Source organism: Amblyomma mixtum, chromosome 2 (assembly GCF_055824585.1).
Source record: "Amblyomma mixtum isolate Tamu chromosome 2, ASM5582458v1, whole genome shotgun sequence".
NCBI lineage: Eukaryota > Metazoa > Arthropoda > Arachnida > Ixodida > Ixodidae > Amblyomma > Amblyomma mixtum.
The window spans coordinates 184,727,720-184,754,094 of record NC_143013.1 but is presented as its reverse complement, the minus strand read 5'-3'; the positions used below and the strand labels follow the sequence as shown (position 1 = coordinate 184,754,094).

At 45.6% G+C, this 26,375-nt stretch overlaps 1 protein-coding gene across 1 annotated transcript in view; it reads left to right on the top strand.

Annotated features, from left to right (window-relative positions):
• The window catches only part of LOC149361804 (transmembrane protease serine 9-like), a 73,464-nt gene that overhangs the window by 24,091 nt on the left and 22,998 nt on the right, over nt 1-26,375 (top strand). Inside the window, exons 4-7 of the mRNA XM_089568158.1 lie at nt 311-446; nt 2,732-2,871; nt 3,416-3,646; nt 24,515-24,831. Coding sequence (XP_089424284.1) covers nt 311-446; nt 2,732-2,871; nt 3,416-3,646; nt 24,515-24,831 — 824 coding nt within the window. The remainder of the gene's footprint in view (nt 1-310; nt 447-2,731; nt 2,872-3,415; nt 3,647-24,514; nt 24,832-26,375) is intronic.

Genomic DNA, 26,375 nt, shown 5'->3' with positions numbered 1-26,375 from the left:
TATGCGACAAAGACGACTGCAGTAGCGTAACAACGGAGAAACAAACGACTTACTGACTAGTAAGCGTGGGAGAGACTACTAGGCGAATAGGTTGACTGACTAAAAAATAATTGTACAGAGTAAATTGGGAGATTAGCCATTCAAACGGAAGAGAAAAAGAACGAAGATGACGATAGTATAATACACATGGGGGATAAATGTCTGCAACCTAACTCAGGATAGTGATAAGCAACCCAACCATCAGATGCGCAATTATCAAGCAGGCCGTTAACACGATTCTGTGCAACTTTACTTCCTTGCAAACATGCAGAAAGACATTGCAATCATCAAGCTGTCCAGCAGCGTCAACTTCACGGACACAATTCAACCGGCGTGCCTGCCTGAGCCTGATTCCGAGCTGCCTGACAATACGACACTTTACGTCACCGGCTGGGGACAAGCGGATGGTGAGATTTGCGCATTGATCAGTCGCAGTAGCCACAGTGGTAATCATGTCCAGCTTTCTCGGAGATCACTTTTAATTGCGAGAGAACTGTGGAATATTGTAGTATACTGTTTTGAACATATTGGTCTGAAATGTGTTATGTCTGGATGCGTATCAGAATCTGGCCTTTAAACTATGTTCTGTGGTCGCAGCGTGCAGTGCAGATGGGGTGCGTTATTGAAAATAGTTGGGAAAATAGAGTGGACTATTGTAAAACATATTGGTGGGAACGGTCCAACCTTGCGATGGGCACCGAAATCTTACTTTTGAAGTTTGTCCTGCGCTCGCATTGAGTATTTAAGACTGTTATAGAAAACCAAGGAGGTTAGTTTTCAAAAATAAATAGCAGAAATCTTTAAGCGCCCGGAGAAGTAATTTTTTTATATGTTGATTGTTATGCCGGCAATATATGATATCTGAGAAAAATAGGTGCATGAACAATTTTGCGCCGAAAAAATGCGCTTTTCTATAATTTCTCGGATAATACTAATAATGTTATGCCTCACATGTGGGACTAAGCCTTTCTTGCAGCATGCATAAAATTTAGGCACTTTATCTAAAGTTTGTAAATGGAGCTTACACTGCGAAAGAAACCATGCAATGCATTTTGATCGGGTATTATAAATATACTCGCTTACTTATTATATCACGTAGTCATAAACATCTCGCGTAAATATTGTTTTTGCATACGTAGCAGAGAAGTCAGAATCTTTCTCCGAAGTTCCCATCCGAAAGGCCTTCGACATCTGAGCCTCATTCCTCTCATCCGGGCTTCCACCTTGGAGTGAAGGCCGTGTTTAAAACTTGAGCCGTCGGTAAATTCTTCAGATAACTTGAGGCGTCACTTGAACGTCACGCAGAAACTAGTGCAAAAATAATTCAACGCATATATGCCTAAACTTCGGGAAAGTAAAAAAAATAATATTTTCATATAAAATGCTTATTTTGATTCAGAATTACGATAAACCTACTTTCACAACATATTTTCATCTGCGCCGACGTCGAGCGTCCTACTATGTAGGACACCAGGTAAATGCACTACTTGTTCTGTGTAAGCTTAAAAAATTTAATATCTTTTCTGATAATCCATTATATATCATCAGTAGGGGTTTTCTCATGACAATGGGCAAATATTGATTGTTTTCATTGCGGAATCACACTGAAATTTTTGAGGTCGAACATGCTTAATGCCGCCAGTGACGACTGGCGGCCCTTTCTGAACGCTACAACATACAAAAATGAACATACACAATTTCGACAGCTACTGAGACCTACTCTAGAGGGCACACGCTTTCTGCGCCAAAAGGCTGTAACCGCGACGCTTCTCATACGAACACCCTTCGCGCATCCGGGCCTCCCCCCTCCCATCGCGGCTTCTCCTTGAAGTGAAGGCCCTATTTAAACCGGAAAAACGTTAACGCTTAACACCAGAAGAAAACACGTCCTCTTGTCGAAACGTTGGCTAAGCACATTAAGGTTCCTACCTATCTTATTAGCTTTGTGTTCCCAAGAAGCCCAGCCGCTTGCTCTCTCTCTACCTTAAAGGGCACTTAGTGTATGTTGATGAAATAGCACGCAGGAGAAGTGCGTACGCACAAGGTGGACACGAGGCAAGTGTAATAGTTTGAAAAAGAAACTGCGGTATGATTGCGTCTCGATGACTTTCCTCCTCGCCTGCCCTGCTGGAGAGGCGCCTAACTTAGAACGTGCTAGGAAACACCAGAAGAGAAGGTGCGAAGAAGGCAAAGGACAAATTGCACTTGCCGAAAAGTGTGTTTTCTTCAACAATACGCAATGCAAATTTTGTTACTGCCGGAGGTTCGAGAAGCATTGTCCATTGAACACCGAGTTCATAAGGCACTATTCTTTGAAAGGCGTTTCATGGCAGCTTCAATTGGTAATTTACATATTCACTAGCGATTAGTTTGGATTGTACATGAGAGTAACTCCCGTAAATCATTATTGATATGATCCATAATTTCCATTGTCGCTAACTTATCAACACTTTCGTATTCACACGAGCAAGATGTTTGCAGAGCCCGATGGAAACATGCGAAGGCGCATAGAAGACGTCTGTTTTGAAAACTGCGAATTACGTCGAGTGTGGTCATAGACCGTGCGCGAAAAAATGCTGTAGGAGTAAGGTGCTAAAACGCACAGCTATTTCGTCGCCTTAGGTCCGCAGCTCAAAGAGATAGCAGATACTGATATTTACCTCGCTATGACACTTGCGTTGCACTGGTACAGAGTTGGATCCCGAGTCGCGACCAGAGCGCCTTCAGCAGCTGATGACGAGGAGTATCTCCAACGAGCGCTGTGTGAGGGAGTTCCACCCGGTGCCCGACTACCTTCTCTGCGGGTCTTACGAAGACGGCACACCATGCCAGGTGACGTATATCCAACGCCACGTTTTAGATTCTGTGCTTCCTCTGTGAGGGTATGGTTGTTGGAGGATTATGCAATGCGGCATTCATAAACAGCATTCATTAACCTAAACATTTATAAATGCCTGCTAGAGGTCTCTATAAATTACTCCTTAATAAAACTACTGCACTGCACTGGTGACCATATTTACCACACACTGGCGAGACGGCAATGCTTGAGCACCTCATCAGAGCAATGGTTTACGCTGTTCTGCTATAAAAGCAAGCAATCCTGTGTAGAAACCTACATAGCGCGGCTGTCAACAGTGAGACCGTTTAGACGATGGTTTTGTTTGTTATTTCTTCTTGCAACTAAGTTACTGGATAAACAAAAAAAGAGAGCTAGGTGCAGGTAATGAACTCATGCTGCAATAGGGGTGGCACTCGCTTGGAAGGTCGAGGAACACCCGATAAGGGCGCTACTCCACTGAAAAAATAGAACTGAATAGATCAACAAAAGCTTGCTCTTAACTCTGTCCATCAATCGTAAATTGTTGGCAATTTGCAGGCTGATAGCGGAGGCCCTCTGGTACGCAAGGACGACAGCGGCTCCTGGTTCCTCGAAGGCATCGTGCACAAGGGCGGAAAGTATTGCAAATCCATGAGGTTCTTCAGGGCGATGCGTTACATGAAGGTGTCACACTTTGTCGACTGGGTGGACGACTACATGCGCGCCGATGCCGAAGGACGCGCCGACACCTTTTGTGATATGGCCCCCAACTTCGCCAGGAAAGACCCGTGAACAGCCGGCCGCGTGCCGGGGCACGAACTTAAGGTCAGGAGCTGGGGACGCGCCCACCGTTCTTACACGGGGAAGTACGAACGCATAAAAGCATTCCATGTGTAAGAATGGCTACAAGAGAATGAGCTGGCTTCCACTGTATGTTCTGGTCGAGGTAGCTGTGGCATTACAAATGATAATAAACTCTACTTTTTGGATCTTGTTTTTTTTCGTTCTTGAACGACTGTTCGCGTATCATTGTTGTACAGCGAATGACAAATTATTATTTTTTCCGAGGTGACATAAAAACAATGTGGATAGGAGATTTTTTTGATGACTTTTTGATTATAGTGATAGCGAAAGCGCTTCAACGCAATCTAAGCAGGGAGGCACACTTCGGGCCTATGATTCTTTTAAGCGAGATGACGCAGGGTAACGATGTTCGTTTATCAGCCTCGTAATATCACCAGCTGATGCGCGCGACCTTGGGACCTGATAGGGACCCGCATTGTTCGTTTCGTGTTCCAGGGCTAAACCACCAGCTGCGCTCACTGTTCTTTTGAAAATATTAAAGTAAGGTGAATTCACAACGTTCTCAACTAGTGCAGCATGTTGGTTCAGATCAAAGCCACAGTGTCGAGCACAAAGTTGTCGTAAAGCGTTTATTTGCTTTTCTGTGAGCTGTAATTCGTGTAAGAATGGGTGAAAAAATGATTCGCTGCTGGCTTACCGTACTCAGGTTTGTAATTTACCTGAATGAGAGGTATATATTAAATTAAAAACTGAACAGTGCTGTGGCGAACGACGATAAAAGGATATATTTTATTGCCAGATTACTGTGCCGGGAACCATTGTATTCCAGACTCGTTTCCTCGGTACGTCCTAGCACTGCCTAAAAATGAAAAGGCCGCATTGTTCACCTGGGGAGTGTGAGCTGCAGCGTGGAAAATTCCCTCGTACAAGCAGGAGATATATCGGTGTATAGAGTTAGATCTATGTTAAGTTCACAGCTGTACAAACTTTCTCGATAATACAGAAATAATGTGACAAGGCTAAAGTACAATAGCGTTACCAATCTCAAGCATATTTCCGCGCACTTTCTCTTACCCCCACCATGAAAATGGCGTATTGAATAGCGTGCGAAAGTTAAGGCTTAGCGCGCAACTTTTCTTATGTGTTGTGCCGATGTTTGCTTAAGCATTATGTCAGGCCTAATTTTGCTTATGCGTAGTAGGGCAAGGTCGCTTTGAAGAGTAGCTTTAGGCCTGCAGCTATGGCTGCACGGCATCTTTTGGTGGTAGATTTATGAGGTAGCAGGGCATTACACGAGCGTGCCTTGAGAATTTACACGTGCTTTACGACGCTTTTAGGGATCATGATTTCTGCTCCTCCTGCGTAAACACCTACAAGTCCCATACCCAAGATTCAAGTGAACACAGAATACCTCCATTAGGAGCGTCACTGCGCCTGACGTTACTGCTTTAATTGGGTTCCTTTCATTGCGAGTTGGTTGCGATATTGTTGTTTCATTGTGTCTCCTCCGATAGCGGACTCATCGGGTAGCGAACCAAGTGAGAAGTGGAGCTGAAGGAACTCGAACATCGCAGTTGACGCCGATGCATAGACGGGTCGAGGAAAAGAGAAATTTAACAGAGATTTATTTACATTGTGATTAAGGAGGATTCGAACCGAAAAAATGAGCACTACAGCTTTCTTTTTAATGGAATCTTCTGTCCCTCAGTCTCTGGTTTGCAATTCAATTCAATTGAAAGCGTCCAGTCACTGTTGTTTGGGTACCGCCCACCAGGACGTCTTTGACGCACTTGCGCCACATCTGACTAAATGTGGTCCAGGCCATTGATGACGGGCTCGGAAGGCGACCCATGGCAAGCGGTGGCGAAGGTCAGACACCTGCACTGCAAAGCTCTCTGTGGGAACGGAATGCCGAAGCTGGACTCGCTCATAGGTCGCACACAGGGGAAGATGAGAGGTTTCCTCAGAACCTTGAGTATATAGGCGCCGTTGTTTGCTGTAAACAACCTCTGCCGCATCCGCCGGGAATCACACAGAACACCGAAGCCGGTCGCCGCCGCCGACGTATGATACCATGATACCATGGAGCTGTGATCCGAGTGGATGGCCGTGATGAACCCTCCCAGGCAGCGGACGGCCATCTCAACGCCGTGGTCTCGATGCACAGAGCAGTTTGAAACCTAAGAGTACCGCGAACCCGTGGAAGTAGCCAGAAGGCATTTCAGCAGACGAGCGGATGTCGATCTGAAAACCACTGTCTCGAAGCTCAGAAGATTTCGAAACGTAACATTGCTTTTACAGTTAGAACTTTCGAAGAATTCAGTAAACTACAACGAAATCGTTTAAGAAGAATTTCAGCACTGTTAACTTCGAACTTCTTACTTTTGGGAACCTGCTAGCGTCCAGGTGCAGCATCGCGAGTCAGCAGACTTCACTGAGAGCCTGTGCCACGCGGTGCATTCCTTGGCGACGTGCACATGATGTATTTAATAAAAGTTTATAGACGCATTGACTACGGCGAGCCAACATATCACGTTTTCTCAGAGAGCACGAAGATTCGTCACGAAGATGTAACGTCACGAAGATTTGTGCAAAAAAGCACGACACGCAGATATAGAGGAAAGCAACATAAGCGCAACTAACAACTGCTTTGTCAGAGGCTTTCACCTCCAAGTACAAGACAAAGTCGACGCTTGCGCGAAATATGTTCCCATGAGAGCGGAGCGCTCTATGTGAAGTACGTGAAAGAAGTAGTGCACGAAATTCCACCATTAAGTTGAAAAGCCTAAATAAGTCAGGAAAGACGCTGCATAAATAATTGAGCATGAAGTTTCGTTACGAGGGGATAAAAAAAAAACAGCAGAAATTTGACTGAACATTACAGAACATGCGAGTGTCGGCCGCAACGAAATGAGGGAAACATTCTCGGCAAGTGCAGTAACGCCGTAACAATAGAAATTATGGAAGTATATAAAATAAAGAATGCACACAACTCCGCTATAGAGGCACACCAACAGCTTTGTGCATGCCAGAATTAGCCTCTTTCAAATGAGAAATTGTTTTCTTTTCGAGCAAAAGAAATAGCGCAGTAACTGTGTCACATATCTCGATGGACACCCGAACCACGTCGTAAGGAAGGGATAAACGAGGGAGTGAAAGAAGAAAGGAAGAAATAGGAGCCGTTGTGGAGGTGTGCGGAATAATATCGACCTCCTGGGCATCTCGTGCACTGACATCGCACAGCACACGGCCTTTTTTTGCGTTTCGCCTCCATCGAAACGCGGCCGCTGTGGTCAGGTTAGAACCCTGGTACTCCGTATTGCACAGTGTGTTAATGATACACGTTTTCCAGGCTTGCCGCGGGAGTAACTTTCGTGCATGCGCCGACCTATGTTTGGAGCTGAGAGCAGCTGATTCTACCAGTTGTTCACTGCGATCATCTTTCCGTCCTGTCGTTCGCTGTGTGAAGTTTTTTTTTTCGCATCTCTTAATTTCATGAAAAGGAATACGTCAACTAGACAGGCAACCATTTTTAAAAATAAAAAACCTGTTAATCCTGCCAGCGAAAGTCTAGTGACGGTGGTGTGCTTGTCCACCAACGCTACACATTGCAACACAAAAATTTCCGTTTTCGGCAATGTTTACCTCTATTTCATCAGGCATGGACCTGAACCAGTAAAAAGCTGAGTTCCTTTCCTATTTGAACCCGTCGGCAAAAAAAAAAAAAAGGAAAACGCGATTTGAGCCTTTTTTAACTTCGGAATCGTATTTTGTCACCCGAATAGGCTCTTCATTTTTCTTAATTCACAGATTTTGCTTTTCTGAACCAAAGATCGCGGGATCGAATCCCAGTGACTCATCTGCATCTCAATGGGGGCGAAGTCGAAATGCGCGCTAGTGTTGTGTTGTTTACGTTAAAGAAGACCAGGTAGCTGAAAAGGAATTTCGATCTCTACACTACGTCATCTCTGGAAGCCCATCAACAGCTTTGAGACGTGAAAACACCCGTACCATGCCACACCTTTTTGGAAACTGTGTTCGGGAGTCCGTGCCATTGTCATACCCACTAATTACTGCACAAAACGTGACATTTTTTCACTGAAGGGTTGGAGGCCGCAACGTTACTGCCGCAGGGTAGGCATTGTCGCGAGGTCCTTATAACTGGAAACAGTGTTTATATTTTGTAGTTGACTTGAGCAAAATCTTTCAAAGGCCTGACATAGTGCCTGGTTCCTTACTATCCTGAAGTTGGACACAGTCCTCAGTCTAGAGAGATTGAGAGAGAGACAGAGAGAGAAACAGCGATAGAGAAAAGCAAGGATCAGCTGGAAGACCGCGAGTACAATAAATGCTTAACAACAATAAATTAACTCTATTACAGCTCAGAAAGCCAAAATGGCGGCAGAAAACATGCCACTGGAAACAAAGCAGAATTGAAGGTATGCATAGGAGAATTGAAATTATTAATGCCACGCCATGCTGTTGTTTAGTTTGAAGCAGAGTTTTCGCGTTTCTTTGCAAAGCTGTAATGAAGATTGATGCAGTTAAATCGAAGTCACCAAGCGTGAGGCGTCTGACGCAGTGGAGCAAGGATACAGGTAGAAGTGCGTTGCGTAGCTGACAAGATGTTCCAATTACGTCATTTCGGTGTCGAGGCAGCTGAACGGCTTCCAGTTAAGAGGCCTCAGCGGCTTCACTGCATCAGCTTCAGACATCAGGGAATGTTATTTAGGAGCGCCAAAAGGCAGGGTTATCTTTGGTGTATGTGTATTTCGAACAGCGATGCTGAAAAACCATCTGGTGCGTTGTTAAATCTTCAAAAGAGCGCAAAAAATACAGACGCATCAAAAACGAGCTGTACTGGCAGAGATGAGTGCTCCTATAACCGACGGTTTGCTGCGTGGACCTCAGCTTCTTTAGAAACGCAGTGCACCGCGGGTGAGCAGAAAAATGACAATGGCTCCTGCATTTCGAATTCACGTTGCACTCCGTCTGTCGAGCTCGTTTTTCGCCTCTCGTAGTTTTCGAGCAGTTTCTTGAAAATGCTGCAGGTGAGGCACCACCACGTCTGTGCGTCAAAAATCAATTTACTGAGCATGATTATTGGAGTTCTTGCGATCCTGACGTTCATGATGTGGCCTTGTAGATTACCACTAGAGGCGAGGTGAAATCCTACGGCGGTATTCTGTAACTTTATTTAGTTATGGCGCAAAGTGATCCTGGATCCGCTGCGATGATCCGCTTCCGCGGGCCAGCACTACATACGCTCTGATTGGTCCCGACGCGCCAGAAGCGCACGCAACTGACGGGAACGTGGTGTCATATGGCACCCCCATAGCGTTCTGCGAACGTGCAGTGGCGCCCTGTGGTAGCGGATCAGGGTAGCGAATCGCGGATAGGGCTGTGCCATAACTCTCTAGTCTTTATGAAAGAAAGCTCCGCTCAGCTCCTGTGTCAGTGGAAGGGACAATAGAAAATCCCAGCGCTTAATCTTTTCTATTTAACTTTCTTATCCCTGGAGTGCCGTTCCAGACAGAGGACGACAGCTTACCCATCTAGACTGCCATACATCATAGAGGTCTTTTTTTCTGACAAGCTCCGTTAACGCTCCCGATAGGAACCAAATAGCTTTAAGGCAATGAGAACACCGGCTTTATAAGATGAAGCTGCGAGAACAGTTGTACGTGTAGACTTATGGTTGCAAAAAACGGTAAAACCTGCGCCGTAAGTGTGTGCGAAAAACATCTAATGCCGGAACAATTAAGCCGCAACTTCAAATCGGAGAAATGGGCCGAATGTGCATGGAGGGAAGTACAACATGCGTCAGGTGAAAGATCGAGTCCTCGGCTAGCGGCAGGTGGCGTGTGAGGCTATCTGTCGCTGGATGGGGAAACCAGATTTCTTTGCTAATGATTGCGGAGCGCCTGACCTAAACCGATGCGATATACAAGCACGGAGGGCGCCGTTGCAGTGTAAGTAGGGCGTTGCAGGAGACTCGTGGATATACGAGCCGATAACAAAGGACATGCTGTAGCGTAACTTGGCGTATCAAGAAATAATTTCTCTTGGTGTCTTGAACGGGGCTTGTGGCAATCATTTCTTTTCCGGTCCTTAACGTCGGTTCGCGACCGGTCATAAAAGATATCGCAACATAGCAACGTAGAACAGATCGATGCCCCGTCGTCGCCATATGTCCAAACTGTAGGTATCTGTTTCACTTTTACTTTTCGCGTATCGGCGTCGAAGACGGGCGATTTAAGCGCACTACTCATGGTGAAGAAATCTGGCAGCGGGGCGAACAGCCTTAGTATTGGCTGGTGACGCTAGGGAAAGCAAGCCGCCAATATCGAGCCTCGTCGAAGTAAAGAACGAAGATGGCAGACGGCGGGCTGTGCTGTTGTTGTTGCCGAGTTGAAGCTGTGTGCTCCTGCGATGGCTGATAAGTATTTTTTATCGCCAACTGCTGGCCGTCGAAAGTGTGGCTCATGTTGTCGTCGGATGAGGGGCCCGTTAGTGTGCGATTATAGCCTCTTTGGTGTTTGAGGGGAAGAAAACATCCCGTATTTTGCGGTTAGGCCTGGGTCAATACCGAATTTAGGCGAATTTAGGCTGCGAACTTCGTGCGCGAGTGCGTGTTAACTGACTTGTAGAAATCGGGGGAAAAGATTATCGTGCCGGTGCTTCAAAATACGTTTGTTGTGTATGCATGTTGTATGCCCTGCTTGTCGTTTGCTACCAGCCTGAGTTTATTTTTTCAACCTTGAGGTGAAATTCAGTGTTCATTATTCACAACAGCGCAGGAAACACGGAGAAAAGGGGACAATAGACAAAACAAGCGCAGCGCTTATTTTGTCTATTCTCCCCTTTTGTCCGTGTTTCCTGCGTTGTTGTGAATAATAATATGTACCAACTTGCCCAACTTTTTCACTCATCTTGAAATACAATGGCCTGCGCCGTGTGCAGCTGTCGGCCAAATGCCGGATGTTAGTGCGTGTATGGCGCTGTTCGTGACGCATGTCTCCACATATCTTATCCGTGTGTACAGCACGCGCATAAAGATTGTCGGGGCTTTCACTGTGGGGTTCTCTTCTCTGATTGCTTTGATTTCTTTGTCTCCGTGCAGCAAACAAGCATCGCGCGAAGTTCACTTTCAGTTTCATGGCTTTACTGGGGCTTGCGAGTTTTTCTTTTGTTGTGTTCGTGTTCAGCTCTCCTTTTGCAATTGGATAAACGTGCGTTGCACTGACATGCGCATTGGATTTGACATGCAAAGCACAAAAATGCTCTTTTGTTATGAATGGGAACTGGCTATTAAAAACTGAAAAAGAGGTTTTGATGCTAGTTAGCAGCTTTTGAACAAGTAAACTGGCAGTGCCATTTTACTGCACTCTGTTATTAGGATGACGCTTACGAAAATGTAGCTGCTATTGTTTTTTCTTGATTATGTTTTTTTTTCGCATATCTTCTGCCGAAAATAGCTTCCTTTTTAAGACGAGGACCCTGTAAAAGTTGCCGCTGAGTAGAATTTCGTTTCCTCCTCCTTAGTTTTTCGCCTTCTCTCAAGGTTATAACCACGTGGTCATATAGCGTGTTGGTTGGTTGGTTGGTTTATGGGGTTTAACCTCCGAAAGCGACTGAGGCTATGAGAGACGCCGTAGTGGAGGGCTCCGGAAATTTCGACCACCTGGGGTTCTTTAACGTGCTCTGACATCCCACAGTACACGGGCCTCTAGAATTTCTCCTCCAAAGAAATTCAACCGCCGCGGCCGGGATCGAACCCGCGTCTTTCGGGCCAGCAGCCGAGCACCATAGCCACTGAGCCACCGCGGCGGCCTATATGGCATGTGACAGAGCAGAAAACAATGTAGTCTCCTGAGTGACAAGGTATGTACATAGGAAAGCATTGTATGGCTCATCGGCAGCGAAACCCGGCGTCGGCGTAGTCCAGCAGCAGTGGTTCCTAAAATCGCAGATGACGACATCGTGCTATCAACGAAAAAAAAATGTCTCGTTTGAGCATTGCTAAGCTCGATACATAGAGCGAAAGCACTGTTTTGGGTACCTGAACACCACCACCACGTACCTGATAGCGCTTTTGGGGTGTCCACTGACCCAGGGAACAAGTTATGCGCGTCTTCCACCTTTTCATTGTCAATGCTAATGTGCCCAATGTGCGCCGGCGGCCTATGCTTCAGTCCCGCGTTTCTGCAGCAATGTTATGAACGCCAACGCGTGTTGCTCTAGAGCCGTGTTTCTGGCACAACTTTGTACAAGCCAACGCATGCAGCGCACATGTCTTTGTGACTACCGCCACATAGCTCAAATCGCGAATATTAGTTTGCTAGTAGTAGTTGGTTGATTTATGGGGTTTTAACGACCGAAAGCGACTCGGGCTACGAGGGATGGCACAGTGAAGGGCTCCGGAAATTTCGACTACTTGGAGTTTTTTAACGTGTACTGTAATCGGACAGTACTGTCATCGGACAGTACACGTGATAGTAGTATGAGTTGATGAAGATGATGTGCCATGCATGGCGCGAGAGTGTGGTGCAGTCTAACAGATGTTGTATTCGACTCTCGCGCAGAGGCCAGCGCAGCTGATCTGTGCGCCGCCGCGGGTTCAAATCCCAGTCACGCGTATTTATTTGATTTTATTTGCTAATTTCACTCACCACAAACCCACACACACAGCAAGTATGCAAACAACGCAAGAACATGCTCGGGGCTTACCCAACGGAGTAGTGCTTTCGCAACAATAAAATTTCTTCCCAAATTTCGGGGAATTGAACCCAGCGCTTTCGGACTGCGATTCGAGCACGCAACCACGTTGGTTTTTGGCGAACAACGGTGAACCAAGTATATGCGTTGCCTTACGTCTGTATGCTACAGAGCAGGCATGTCACTAGAAATAAAGAGAAAAATAAAAACAAAAATAAAAGTAAAATGGAAATAAATATGAAAAACAATGCTTTCGCATTAAAAAAAACGTAACTAGTCATAAGTGCCCTCCGTAATTTTTTTAAGACTTGTGATGACTGCTCTTCAAGACAAGTAAGGAAAGCCGCTGAGCGCTGAGGACTTTCGGCGTAACACAGGTCCCCAAGAAGCGGACATTCAGTTTCTCTACTATGCATGTTGGCAGCGTTGTTGATTGTCCCCCAATGTGTGTTCCTGAACATGCTTCAGAAGACCTCACGCACACTTGACAATGACTCGGACACTTGTATGCCTGGCAGTCTTGCGATTTTTGTACTTCGACCGCCCTGAAAAAGAAGTTTCAGACCTTATAATCACCGCGTGCTCAACTGTGGGAAAGTAATGCCCGATGGGGTTGAGGAACATTATACGTTCGTTTCCGAGCACTGTTGTTCAAAAGTTCGACACGTGTGTTTGGAGGCCATTAGCATCCTTCTTTTCTTGCTAAGACGTGTGCGCAGAATTCATCGTAGCTGTCTTCAAGTCATCGAATTCTTGTTCTACCAAATTTCTCCTGCACGTTCTCGAGAAAGTGACTATCAGGAAAGATATGGGAATTCTTATAAATTGTTCGGGATGGCATCACTTTTGAGGCGGCTGGTTGATCTCAAATCTCTCCGCCTGCTTTCTTTTCATCTCCATACCTAATCTCTTGCTGAGAGCTGCGGAGTACGAAGAGTACGCACACAAACTTTGTGCAAAAGTTGCAGCATATATTAGCACTGCAGTCTCACATATTGCGCATTAAACTTATCGCAATTTTCTTAACAAAACTCAGTTTTGCTAATCATTGTCAGTACTGAGCAGTTCATGCGCAGCCAATACCAATGCGTGTGGCAAATAAATCTATTAGGGAATGTAAAAAGAATACTCCTTCATCCTTGAAAGTCAACAAGAAACAGTATCATCTTCCGTGCAGTTTGTACTCCCATGCATGAACTTCTTGGCCTGAACTTTCAGTTTTTTGAACGATATTGAACACCCGCTTCGGCTTGACCCGTTCATTCTTTCAGCACATATCGTAAAGCACACATCTCCATCTGCGCATCCTGTTCTAACGTAGTGATTTCACAACGCTGAAACAAACAGGATTTAAGCGAAAATGTTAAAGTAAATCCCAATACCGAAACCTGTCGTTTGGAATACACTACCAATTTCTCAAGCCCAGGCATGGTTTTGATCCACTGCGCATCTATGTAGTACATTTTCTGGTGCTAGTTCAATTTACGAAATTTTACATATAATGGTCACTGACGCAAATTAAATAAAAAACAGCTCATTCCACATCATTGAGCGAAATTTCGAAGGCTATACACGCCGCTTTTGCTGCGAATGCTCTGTTGTGAACAACGGTCTCGTATTGTAGCCAAAAGGTCAGTTGGTTTTTGTTTGACCTAGGTCAGTGACTCTTAAATGCATTTTTTCGCACTGGGCTTCATCTTGAGCAGACGATGTTCTGTCGAACGCTTGACTATTTCCTTTTACATAATGCTCTTACGTGAATCTCTTGAGTGGTCTATTTTAAGTGCCTCCCCAAACTGTTCTTCTGGTTTGTATGCGTCATTAAACGCAACACACCACCACCAGCTTTCTCACACGAAAAGCATAAAATAAATTGCAGCTATATTGCTTTGTGCCTTTATTTACTGCAGCGCATGCGTTAATCCTTATTCTGCATTATATGCATCCCTGGTATGAATCATGTTTAATGAATAATGACGTCGTTTAGCATGTCCATTCAGGCTGGACCACGCCAGCTTGCAGTGTTTTCCTACGTCTGCTGCCTGGGAGACCCAAGTTGAAGAATTACAGAAACAACAATCTTACAATTGTATGCAGTTTAAAACAGCGTCACAAACAGTTCGGGATAAATAAAATGTGATATCAAGCATACATACCATTTTTTGAATACTGACTTGAATTATTAGTACTGCAGAATATATCTTTATTCGTACTCTGAATTCGATCAAGGTTTCGTACGTGCCTTTACTATCTCGCTAGCAGCTGCACCCGCAACCAGGACTCGTGTTTCCAATAGGACTTTGCTATGTGGAACGCGAGATCATGCAGCGTACATTAATGGTAGTTACATTTGAACACTTCTTTGGCGAGAATGCCTTGCGGGGAGTAGCCCCAGCCGCTCACCTTATCGTTCGGTATCTTTCGGGAAAGAGAACCCTGGCTTTGCGACCTGCACTGTAATTGAACCAGGAGAAAAGAACACATTAGTTACCGGGTGTTCTGTCGCTTCTGATTCTTGTTCAACATGCCGCGGTTAAAGTGAGCGCCGGAGAAGAAATGTTATCGTCTAGGACAATCAGCTGCCGCGGATTCTGGCATGGCATGAGAAGATAAAGCGACTGCAGGAATTCATTTGTATTGTGGCCGCCTGAAAGCATCTGTGGGAGCAAAGACCGGAATGGTTTTTTGTGGCACTGTAATACAAGGTCCTGAAATAAGCTGGGTTCTCTATTAAGATGTGATTGCGAGAACGCCCGTATATGCCGTACGGCACTTAATCGCTGCTGGAGAGCCAGGGACATCGACTATCTGTGACATCAATCCCATTAGGGGAGGAATGAAATAGGTGCGGAGTTGAACCGCAGGCAAGTGACCTTAGTTCCTCGCGTACAATGTTATCGCGACTGGCGAACATAATCAAGATTATTCGACTGTCGTAATGAGCCTAAAAAGATGTGTCCAACTGATAGCAGCTGCAAAATATGATAATAAAAAATATATGGAGCTCCGCGGCCGTGTGCAGGCCGATATGACAACTCGCCGGAAGTCTAAGGTTCCGCGTTTATGGCACTGCAGATGCAGTAGTAGGATGTACGAGTTCGAGGAAATTAAGAGATGGAAGGCAACGGGCCTCTCAAGAAAAAATAAAAGTTAGTAGCACTGCTTACGGGCCGTAGAAATTACTGAAGATAGTTCGGTTAAATGCCATGAGGCGTATACGGCGCCTTCTTTTAACGGAAGTGGCGCCTGGCAGGCAGAAAATGGAGTATGGGAACGGCTGTACACGTAATTGAGCAGATGCAGGCAACGGCGACCTTAAGCAACCTCATGCCATTAGCTTTCAGCATTTATGGACTTACTACTAAGAGGTGAATAGCCGTTGATGGCGTCAGTGCACATCTAATTGTCTCTATTATGAATGACACGGGGCCAAACTGTAGAAGGTAGGCAGTTGAACGAGTCATTTCGTGCACCCGGCATAGGCTCATGTCATTGATATGCACGTCCTTTATATCTGTAGTGATTCGAAATGGAGTTTTGACCTGATTGTCCCGTTACTTTGAAGCGATCTCAGTGCGTTGCGACCGTGCAGTCTTCAGGATTTAGTGGAAAAAATCCAGGAGGCCTTGGCAAGTCCAGGATATGTCGATATCGCGATATATTCATTTAGTTTGCATCATTTGTGCCGCTGTAGTAACCATCCCGAATATCATGGCTGCAGTTCCCGCAGCGGTGCCGCCAGTTCAAAAGTGTGGACGCCCAGCAGTCGATCTTTCCCGCATAGACGAATGCATTGGTTTGATGGTCGGGAGCCTGAGAGAAAAAAAAAAGATAAAAATTGTCATTCCCGCACCGTCACGGCACAATGGCAAGACTCACTAAAAAAATAATTAGGCACGAGGCCATAGAAAAAGTGTGCATAACGAAAAAAAAAAGAACGAAACGAAAAAACGATTTACTATAGCTCTAAAAAGAGGTCTGGCTCCAGATAGCTAACTAAATTCTTACATTTACTCTAGTGGTTTAATTCAATAAAACAGAACTGAACGTCAAAATATGTTGGTAATAACAATAACAAAACGAAAATGCCGAAATAATAGTCACATTTTCCCGGCTTTCTCTTGTTGATTATTCAAGACTGCGGGTCGCTATGAATTAGAGTTCCTTACATAATTTTTATTGAATATGATACAGTAATTGTTGCAGAAAAATTGCAAGAACTGTGACTTATAAAGTAACTTGACTTTGAGTATTCAATAACAAAATAATTATGGGAGTTGCAAGATTTATAAAGTATTTACATAATTATCGCTGAACAATATACAATAGTCATTCTAGGTGTGGAAGTATTGGGGAAGATTTTATGTTATTACATGCATTCTGATTAACTTTTTTTTTATACAGGAGGTATAGAAGAGATGACTTCAGTATGTCCCAGGTCATTTGAAGATATTAGTTTTCAGATGGTTTCAAGCTCCGCCGCTTTGTTCATAGTCTTCTTTGTTGTTGGTGGGCCACAATATATGTCGATGATTTCAAAACTCAGAGGGGAACCTAAGAAACCTTTTCAGAATTGTGTATTTAACTTGGCTTTTGTAGAAAGGGCCTATTTGTTCTGCTAGTGAAGCGGTGATTGTATGCATCTGTTAGTACTGGTAGACAATAGTTAGCGTTTTTTCTCGACAGGATTCTTGTGACATTGAGGCGGTGACTGGGAGGTGGCTAAGGTTGTTCGCTTTCCAGTGCCAACATGTATGCTCTATTGACCACCACTTCTGCCGCCGCGGTGGCTAAGTGGTTGTGGTGCTCGGCTGTTGTCCCGAAACACGCGGGTTCGATCTCGGCCGTGGTGGTCGATTTCGATGGAGGCAAAATTCTAGAGGCCCGTCTACTGTGCGATATCAGTGCACGCTAAAGTACCCCAGGTGGTCGAAATTTCCGGAGCCCTTCACTACGGCGTCCCTCATAGCCTGAGTCGCTCTGGGACGTCAAACCCCATGAACCGAGCCAAACCATTTCTGCACTGGGACTCTGATCGACAAAGAGCACGTGCTCACAGCGGTGCACTGATTCATAAGAGTTAAATACATGAAGTTTTATATGCCAGTTTGGAACTAAGTTCGAAATGACACTTCCTTTAGCCCTTAGAGTGTGCTTCCTCCTCACTTCAGATGCCCTGTCAAGTTATTTTATGCGAAGCATACTACTTTAGCTACCACTTCAGCCCTTCACCGTGGTTATGCGCCACCAAATCACGTGATACATGACGTCACACCACGTGACACGATGACGTCACGACAGTGGAGAAACGGGGGCCCACCTCGCGCCGTCGCTGTGGTTGTGCGCCTCCAAATCACGTAATACATGCCGTCACACCACGTGACACGATGACGTCACGACAGTGGAGAAACGGGGGCCCACCTCGCGCCGTCGCTGTGGTTGTGCGCCTCCAAATTACGCGACACGATGATGCTTCGCATTCTCCAGGCTTAACCAAGTTAAGCCTCAGCCTTTTTAATTAATGATTGCAAAACTGATCACCCAGCTCGTCGTCACAGTAGATGTGAGCACAGAATGTACTGAAAGAAAGGTGTGGCGTTTTCTAGGACCTGTCTTATAGGGGCAGCTATCAACACTCGAACATTGGCTAAGTCTTTAGCTGACGAATGGGCGCCCGCCTTCGGCTTATTGGGTTCTTCTGGAGGCCTGCATTCTTGGCTGAAGCCACTGCCATCAACCGCTCTCCTGAAAGGAACAAAGCGCTTTTTGCCGTGTCATAGCCATCGCCTGCTTTTCAGCGGCCTCAGCAATCATACGCGACGCAGAACATAGGAGCTTTGTCGAAGCCGACGATTTTTAAGCACAAAGCATGGGAGGCTGTCAGTTAGAACAGGCCGCGCGATAGGCTTTGGTGATGATCGAGAGATTTTTGCCATCGGGAAACGAAACTGCTCTGTTTGCATCGCAGGTTCTTTGATTGGTTTATTGAGGTTTAACATCCCGAAGTAACTCAGGCTATGAGGGACGTCGTAGTGAAGGGCTCCGGAAATTTCGACCACCTGGGGTTCTTTAACGTGCACTGACATCGCACAGCACTCGGGCCTCTACAATTTCGCCTTCATCGAAATTCGGCCGCCGCGGCCGGGACCGAACCTGCGTCTTTCGGATCAGCAGCCGAGAGCCGTAACCACTGAATCACCGCGGCGAGGCAGGTGATTTGAATCACACTCGAGTCATATTATATCATGGCCATGTTTTCTCGGTTCCTCATAGTTCTGACAGAATTTTCATACGTTTTCGAACAAGTTCGGCTTGATGTTCGGCGTGCTTTCAGGAATAGTTCGCCGAGGATAGGAGCTAAAAGGATATAATTTTTATTGCTTTGCGATACCATTCATCATTTGGATTCAAAGGAACTATTTTCCGTCAAAATAGTATATCCAGACCTCAAAAAAACCAATTCATTGGTTTGAAAACGAAAATAGCAGTGCTAATTTTACAAACCAGTAAGCAAGTTTGTTAAGCAACTGTTAAAATAGTTGAAAAGATAGATATCAGGGTTTTATAACTATGTGCACGCCCGGGTCCGTGGAATAATTTTTTGTTTCGAAGGTGGGCTTGAAGTTACAAATTCATGCTCATGAATACACCCTGTCGGTGTAGACTGTTGCACTGTGTTTGTTGCAATGGGAACAGTGGTATTTGCAGGAGAAACCACGTATATGTATGCTTGATTCAACTGCACTGCAGCACGCCTGAGCTTGGCCGCAATAGAAAAGAACTTTGGGACTCAGTAGAACCTATCTCGGCGTAATTTTATTCCTCCTGAAATTGTTTCTTGGAAACATTCAAAGTGCTTATTACTCACACAGCCCGTTTGTCGTGCAATTCATGAGGTGAAGCACTATAGAAGGAAACACCGCAATTACATGCGTGAAAGAAGTTTTAAATAAATGCCTCTTTTCATGCGCATAACACAACTTAAAAACAAGTAAAAACGCTTCCTGATCTTCACGAGTAAATGTTTAAACAGTAGTAAGCATATATAGTCTGGCATGCAGAGTTCAGAACATCTTGAAGCGCAAGTGGGCTTCAAGTTCAAAATACGGCAGCCAGTTTGGTCCCACTTCCTTTGCCTTATCAGCGTAACACCACAGCCACTAAGAGTCTTACTTATGTTCTATATGTACGCAGACGAAACCTTTCCTGCTTGCAAGAAACACACGCACGGGAATGAAGTTATACACGAAAGAATTCCTTGTTTATCTCCACTGTTCTATCGGTCGAGTAGGTGGTTGAGTTTTTATCACTGCAAACGCCGGCCTCATGTATTTATGGGGGTGAGGTTGGGCTCCTGTCTGCAACTTACGGAAATCAGAGCTGAGATGAAGCGGTCCTCCACAGCTGCGTAGCTGGCTATGCCACATGCTCCTGCCCAAGGTCATGCAGGGACCAAGAGAGAGCTTTCTACTCCTCTACACATTCTTGGACGAACTCAAAGATCCCTATGCTATTTAGGGCGACTAAGAGTACGATTCAGGTGCCAAAGCTCTTGAAGGTATAGTTGGCACAAATAATTTTTTCCCTAAAAATATACGTGCACTGCATATATTTTCTTAGACTGAAAGCAAAGAATGCAGTAACTCGCCACTTCTCGGTCACTGGGGACAAATGTAGGAATTTTAAATGCCTATGAGTTTCTCGTTTGCTGTAATATTAGGCGCAGAAACGCCCCTTACAACTCAATCGACATAAAATCCTCGATTAATATCGACATCAGTTCCTCAATTCATCTTGAAGCAGTTGGCAAGCCGGCCCGCTAGACGCTTGTTCTCAGAAACGAAAGTGGAGAACCAAGCAACACAAGTGCCTATAACACGTGCATTAGACAAAATGTCAACGCTCCTTTTGTGATTGTGAGAACAGCAATGCTGGTTGGTTTGGCTTATTGGAGTTTAACGTCCCAAAGCAATTCAGGCTATGAGGGACGTGTAGTGAAGGGCTGCGGAAATTTCGACCACCTGGGGGTCTTTAACGTGCACTGACATCGCACAGTCCATGGGCCTCTGGAATTTCGCCTTCATCGAAATTCAGCCGCCGCAGCCGGGATCGAACCCGCGTCTTTCGGGTCAGCAGCCGACCGCCGTAACCGCTGAGCCACTGCGGCGGGGTGAAAACAACATTGCATACAGGCTTCCGAAACACAATAAACAGATCGTCGAGTCTACTTCGGCGGTGTTTCGGTTCATTGGTCTATTAGGGTTTAACGTCCGAAAGCGACTAAGGCTATGAGGGACGCCGTAGGGAAGGGATCACGAAATTGTGACCTCCTGGGGTTCTTTAACGTGCATTGACATCGCACAGTACGCGGGCTTCTAGGATTTCGCCTCTATCAAAATTCGGCCGCCGCGGCCGGGATCAAACCGCGTCTTTCGGGGAAGCAGCCGACCGCCGTAACCCCTGAGCCACCGCGGCGGGGCGGGTAATCCTTCGGCGGTTTCCTACTCGGATAAACACATTAACTACAGAAGGGCGAGAGCCCAAGAGATAGCCACCAAATTGTGAAGAATTGGGTGGCTGGCGGGTCGCACGCCACAGCTCCTATGGCCGTATGCGGCCCGCGTGCTTGAGATCGCTACGCTGTAAAATAGCCGCTTCTAGGCAGTACTCGTCCAAAGTAAGAAACGCAGAAGCTCACGGAAAAACTTGAAATTAAATTGATGACATTGCACTGAGGTATGCAAATGAAAATGCAGCGTTATTCGTGAGATACATTGACAGAGACCATATTTGGTGAAGAAACGCGAGCAATAGATGCCTACATCTCAAAGCGGGAAGGCAAGAAAAGACTTAAGCAGGCTGTCTAATAAGAAGGAGGGGCGACCGACGGTCATGAAGAGTAACCGAGTGCGCTTTAATAGGAGCTGGGCGCAGGAGGGTGAGGCGTAGAGTTAGGCTGGTAGATGAGAGTTGGAAGATTCAGGGGATAGGGGGTGCAGTTGGCACAAGACCGAGTTAAATGGACATCAGCGGAAGCGACCTTTGTGCTGCAGTGTACGTAGCTTGCTTCATGATGATGATGAAAAAGATGATATAATATTTGTGGCCGCTATTGGTGAATAGAGAGAAAGGCGCTGTCTTGCTTGTGAACACAAGTCTGTAGTTAAAGTGCTAAGCCCGATAATCACTGAAGCACGGCCTGATTGCTCTAAGCATAACGAATTACTATTTTCTTAGGTAACGGACTATTTTCGAAGCAGCCTCTGCATTAACTGCAGAGTCTTTATTTCTTAACGCAGTGCATGAAAATATTTTGGCTTACTATCAATGATGGTATAACCACTTCGTCACAGTTTAAATGTTATATCCCAGGAACACTTTCTTCTACGATTTGCTTTTCTTCTGTAAACTTGTGAAGAGTCTGCTGGGTAAACAAAATGTGGCAAAGAGCACGTTTAGCATTCATTGTAGCGAATCTACAGGAATGGTGCATGCCTGTATTTTTGTTGCAAAACTGAAATTTTTACTCTTAGAATTGTTGCGGTGCAGTCACTGCAGTTTCGTTTAGACTGAGGTAAAAGTTTAACAGAATAAATTTATAATTCATAAAATTCAAAAATCAACCCTGTGCTGACTAGAAGTTCACCTAGAATTGCAAACTAAAATAAAAATAAGCAAAGTAAACGAAATAGTCGCGGAGAACCTTGTGCAACAAAATAAGGAAAAAACGAAAATAAAACAGTATTGAGAGACGTTTCAAAGCTGGCCACCATACGCACTTCTCCTGAAGGCACCAGGATTGCAGCCCTTAGTGTCCTTCTCAACGCAGTGTTTCGTAGCTGCCTCCATGCGAGCACAGGGTCCATTTAAGTTATTTGAGATCGGCTGCTGTGCCGTAGCAACAGCGCCCAAAGAAATCGACTACGCATCCATGCCATCCAGCAATCAAGCTCGGATAACCGGATCTGCGTACTTGACGCCCTACGCGGTCCATTCGCTCATAACAGACCACAGACATGTCTGGCTGCTCTTGACTTTCACTTGTAGCTGCCGTAACAGTAGTCCATACGACATTTCTTTTGGAATGCGCATCATTTCATGGTCACAGAAGTCAGAACCAAACACCAGCGCCTCCGACATTTTATGACGCTGCAAGAATAATGTAATCTTACAAGGTGAAACAAGCGTAGGTAACCGAGTGCAAGAGCAGGCTTTTCTCTATGGCCTAGAGCGCCGAAACCGTCGGTTGCTAGGGACAACTGGGAAGAAGAGCATCTGACCCGCAGCAGTCGCATGGAGAGGCCTCGAATCTTTTGCATTTAGTGTCTTTGCTTATATATTTAGAACTAAACTCGGGCCACAGATTTCAAGATGAAGCCAAGGTCACGCCTCTGCAAAGGCACCGAGGTTCATGAAAGGCGAATTTTGCGCCTCTTTAAGTTATGCAGCATGCACTACCGCTGTTAAACTATTTTTAGATGCACTACCTGCAATTTTTCACCCAAAAAATTTCGGGATAGCTTACAAAACTTCTCACATAAGCGGATACTTTCATTGTAGTAAAAACGAATTTTTCGCATTTTCGTTATATGCAAACCGCGATAATCCTTAAGTGCACACTAAACACAAAAATAAGTTGGCCTGCATTGATAGACTGCCGCGTTCTAATGTCAGAGGTGTTGCGTTGCTTTAAAAAAGGGATTTTGTAGGCTAAAAAATTAAGAAAAAGTTTAAGAAATCCGGCACCCTCACCGGGGTGTTTCGCATGTACACCACGGTGCGTCGACACAGTTCCATAGGTGCGGATTCCAGCAGCGAACTATACTGCAGGTTACTTCAAAAACTGTGATCACGGAGCTCTTTTCTCTGTAGACGTCATGCATCTGAATCGGAGTTGGGGGGTTGAATTGGAGTTGGCTTGAAATGCAGGTTTTTCTACATTGGATGCCTCTGGTACATTCGGGGAAACATAAATATAGCAAAAAATAGCAATATTATAGATTTTTGCCGAGAACAAAAAATATTACGGACTTCTGGGACTTGTTCACAGTGTCCACTTAAGCGCAAGCGACAAAAAATGTTTTGAAGGAAGAAATCACGTTTAACCAAGTCCCCTTTTGCGAGTCCTCCGAGCTGTCTGCAAACCCCTAAGAGTGAAAGAGGTTGTTACTTCATTTGTTTTTGAGTTTTGGTGAGTTCCGCGTGTGCGTAAATACATTCCACATCGTCCGCACCTGCAGACGTGCTGGAAATCTGCTGCAACGGAAACCTGCCTATTCTTCATGAAAGCGTCGGCCGTAATGCATGAGCAACACTAGGCCAATGGATATCCTGGACACCTTATCTGGACTACTTACACTTGATATGTTGGGATTGTCCCATTACAGATAAGATGATAATGGAGACATGTAGACCGGCACTCAGAGGGCCGCTGCTGGTACCATGTCGGTATTTCTAAAGAACGATAAGAATGGAACGGAACGATAAGGCTGCAAGTCGGTAGCTATACAAAAAATATAGTGACTGAAAAAAGTAAACGAATAGCTTAATGAAAATTTTTAAAGATTTTCAGTATGCTAGACAAGCCGGCGACGTTGTACAGGTAAGATGCTCAGGTGCAGGACCTACGATTTGCAGAGAAGGAGGAAACAGGAGCAATATGCTCTGGCAAAATAGAGATCTAATCGAGCTGTTCAAGTAAGCCGTGGAAAACACAGGCATAAGCCTTATCAGTTCAGTGGTGTGAGGTAGATACGACGCCTTATCTTTACGTGGGCACCTGGTCGGAGGGAAATAATGGACCAAAGTTGCATGAGGGCGGAACCTAGAGCGGAGTGCATGAGGAGATAAATGAAGTGTCAAACTCCGGGGCATCGTTAGCCATTGATTGTTATGCACGCACGCTAAATCAGCGCTAGCAAGATGTGAATGTCCGACGTTATTGATTGCAGCGCACCGATAAAGCTTTCAGAGTTGCCTGCTTGTGTGGTTGAGGGCATCTAACGACGATTGTAACTGGAGCGAGCTGAACGCCATTCCCAGGGGATCATCCATTTGAAACTTCGGACGGTTCGCGCACCGTCGTCACGCATCGTAAAGGAGATAGTTCAGAGGTTAGCTGAAGGGCTCTGCTAGAATTTTTCTGCGGAGATGTGCAGGGAGAGGTGGGCCGACGTCGCAATGTGGCGAGTGTTCTTTGTCGTTGCCGCCGTGTTTACCATCGCATTTGCGGTGCCAACGCCCACGCCACCCGTTCGACAGTGTGGACGTCCGGTGATCGACCCTGCGCTAACAGCCGAAGACAGAATTCTGGGTGGTTCGGAGGTGGCCCCCGGAAGCTGGCCATGGCTCGTCGGTTTCCAGTTGCACCATGCCCTGCCCATCGACCGCCACTTCTGCGCTGGAGCACTTATCGACAACCGGCACGTGCTAACCGCCTCGCACTGCGTCAGGTAAGAGATCATTTTCGGAGTGGCAAGACACCTGTTACGCTCGTGAGCTTGCAGCGTGCTGTCGGCTTCTTTGAAGCGCTGGATGAGCGACTGATTGGCCTTGCTTAAAAGTAGGTGGACTGGGACGGGAACCACTCCAGAGTACTCTGCAACGGGCATCTTTCAAAACTGTAACGCTTTTTCCACGTTGAGTATTTGTTCACACACCGCTATGATGAATACTATAATTAATTTGAATGGAACTGGGGACAACGGGTCTTTCAGGAGGTCTTTTTGAATGTAGTTTACTTCAATGGCTTCGCAAGGCTATAGATAAATAGGTGGCGTAATTAAGAATCTCAGAATTGCTTTCGAGATTTCAAAAAAAAAAAACAATGTCCATTTGTGAATGAGTATCTGGAGGAGGGTGACCCGTTTCGGCGCTCATTCATTGCACTTTCTTTGGCTTCTGTGTGCTGAAACCTTACGACGCTTATTTGTAGCGCACCTTAAATCGGCCGGCGCCTGTAGCCTTAGCGGCTTGACCGCAGGCTTTGGCTTTAACGCAGTGACTTAATCCATGCGTGCTATTCTACGTCACTAAAACCCAGGCAGTATGAAACCCGCCACTGTAAAGCCCACGGGAGCAGATCGAGAACGGGCATGCTTTGACCAGAGTACACATACAAGGCGATCAGATAGGAAGTGGAAGAAGGTAGAATTGTTGGCTGTGGCCAGCGGCTATCAGACGCACTCTGCCATTTTGTGAGCAGTCAGGATACTTGGTGATGGATGCTAAAGACATGTTCCATGGTGGCGAAGTCTCCTTTTAGCCTCCTTACATATCTTACAAGCGTCTGTATGGCTTTCTGTGCTGTTTTTCCTTTCACGATGGTTGTAGCTTCCATACGTTTCTTGTGCTCGATAAATGAGCCTTTCTATTGCGACTAAACATTGGATTCTAAGCCTCAATGCCGCTCAATTATATTCATTAGGATCAGCCAGCATGCTGGGCCTGGCTGCTGGATTCCATCACCACTCGGCTTCTTTTACCGGCGAAAAATCGCGGTGGCACAGTGGAATTAGAATCCGGTACCACCTGCGCACAATGGTGGATGCTGTACCTCTATAGCCGCCAACGCACTTATCTGCTTTAGCGATGATCCGTAGTAACAGTGAGCAAAAAGAGACAAAGGAGCGCAAAGAACAGGGAGGAGAGAACGAAAAGCAACATATGCGTAAACTGTCGCTCCACATTGTTAGGCTACTGTTCCTCTCCATAATGAATGAAGGAACTAGCTCACATTACCACTCTGCATCAGTAATAGTGAGGCTGTAGGAAACAATGATCAACCATAAATTAAGCGACGGAGGGCTTGTGTTGTTAAACTTTTTTAGTACCTTGCACTAATCCATTTGTCGATGCCGGTACCGCACACATTAGTAATTCACCCACATGGAAATCTACTATTTAGGAAAAAAATAAAGCCATCAGCTTTTTTTTTCTTCTGATTATCTATATACTTTGGGTGGAAGCTTCATCGCTTGCGGACCCAATGACGGTA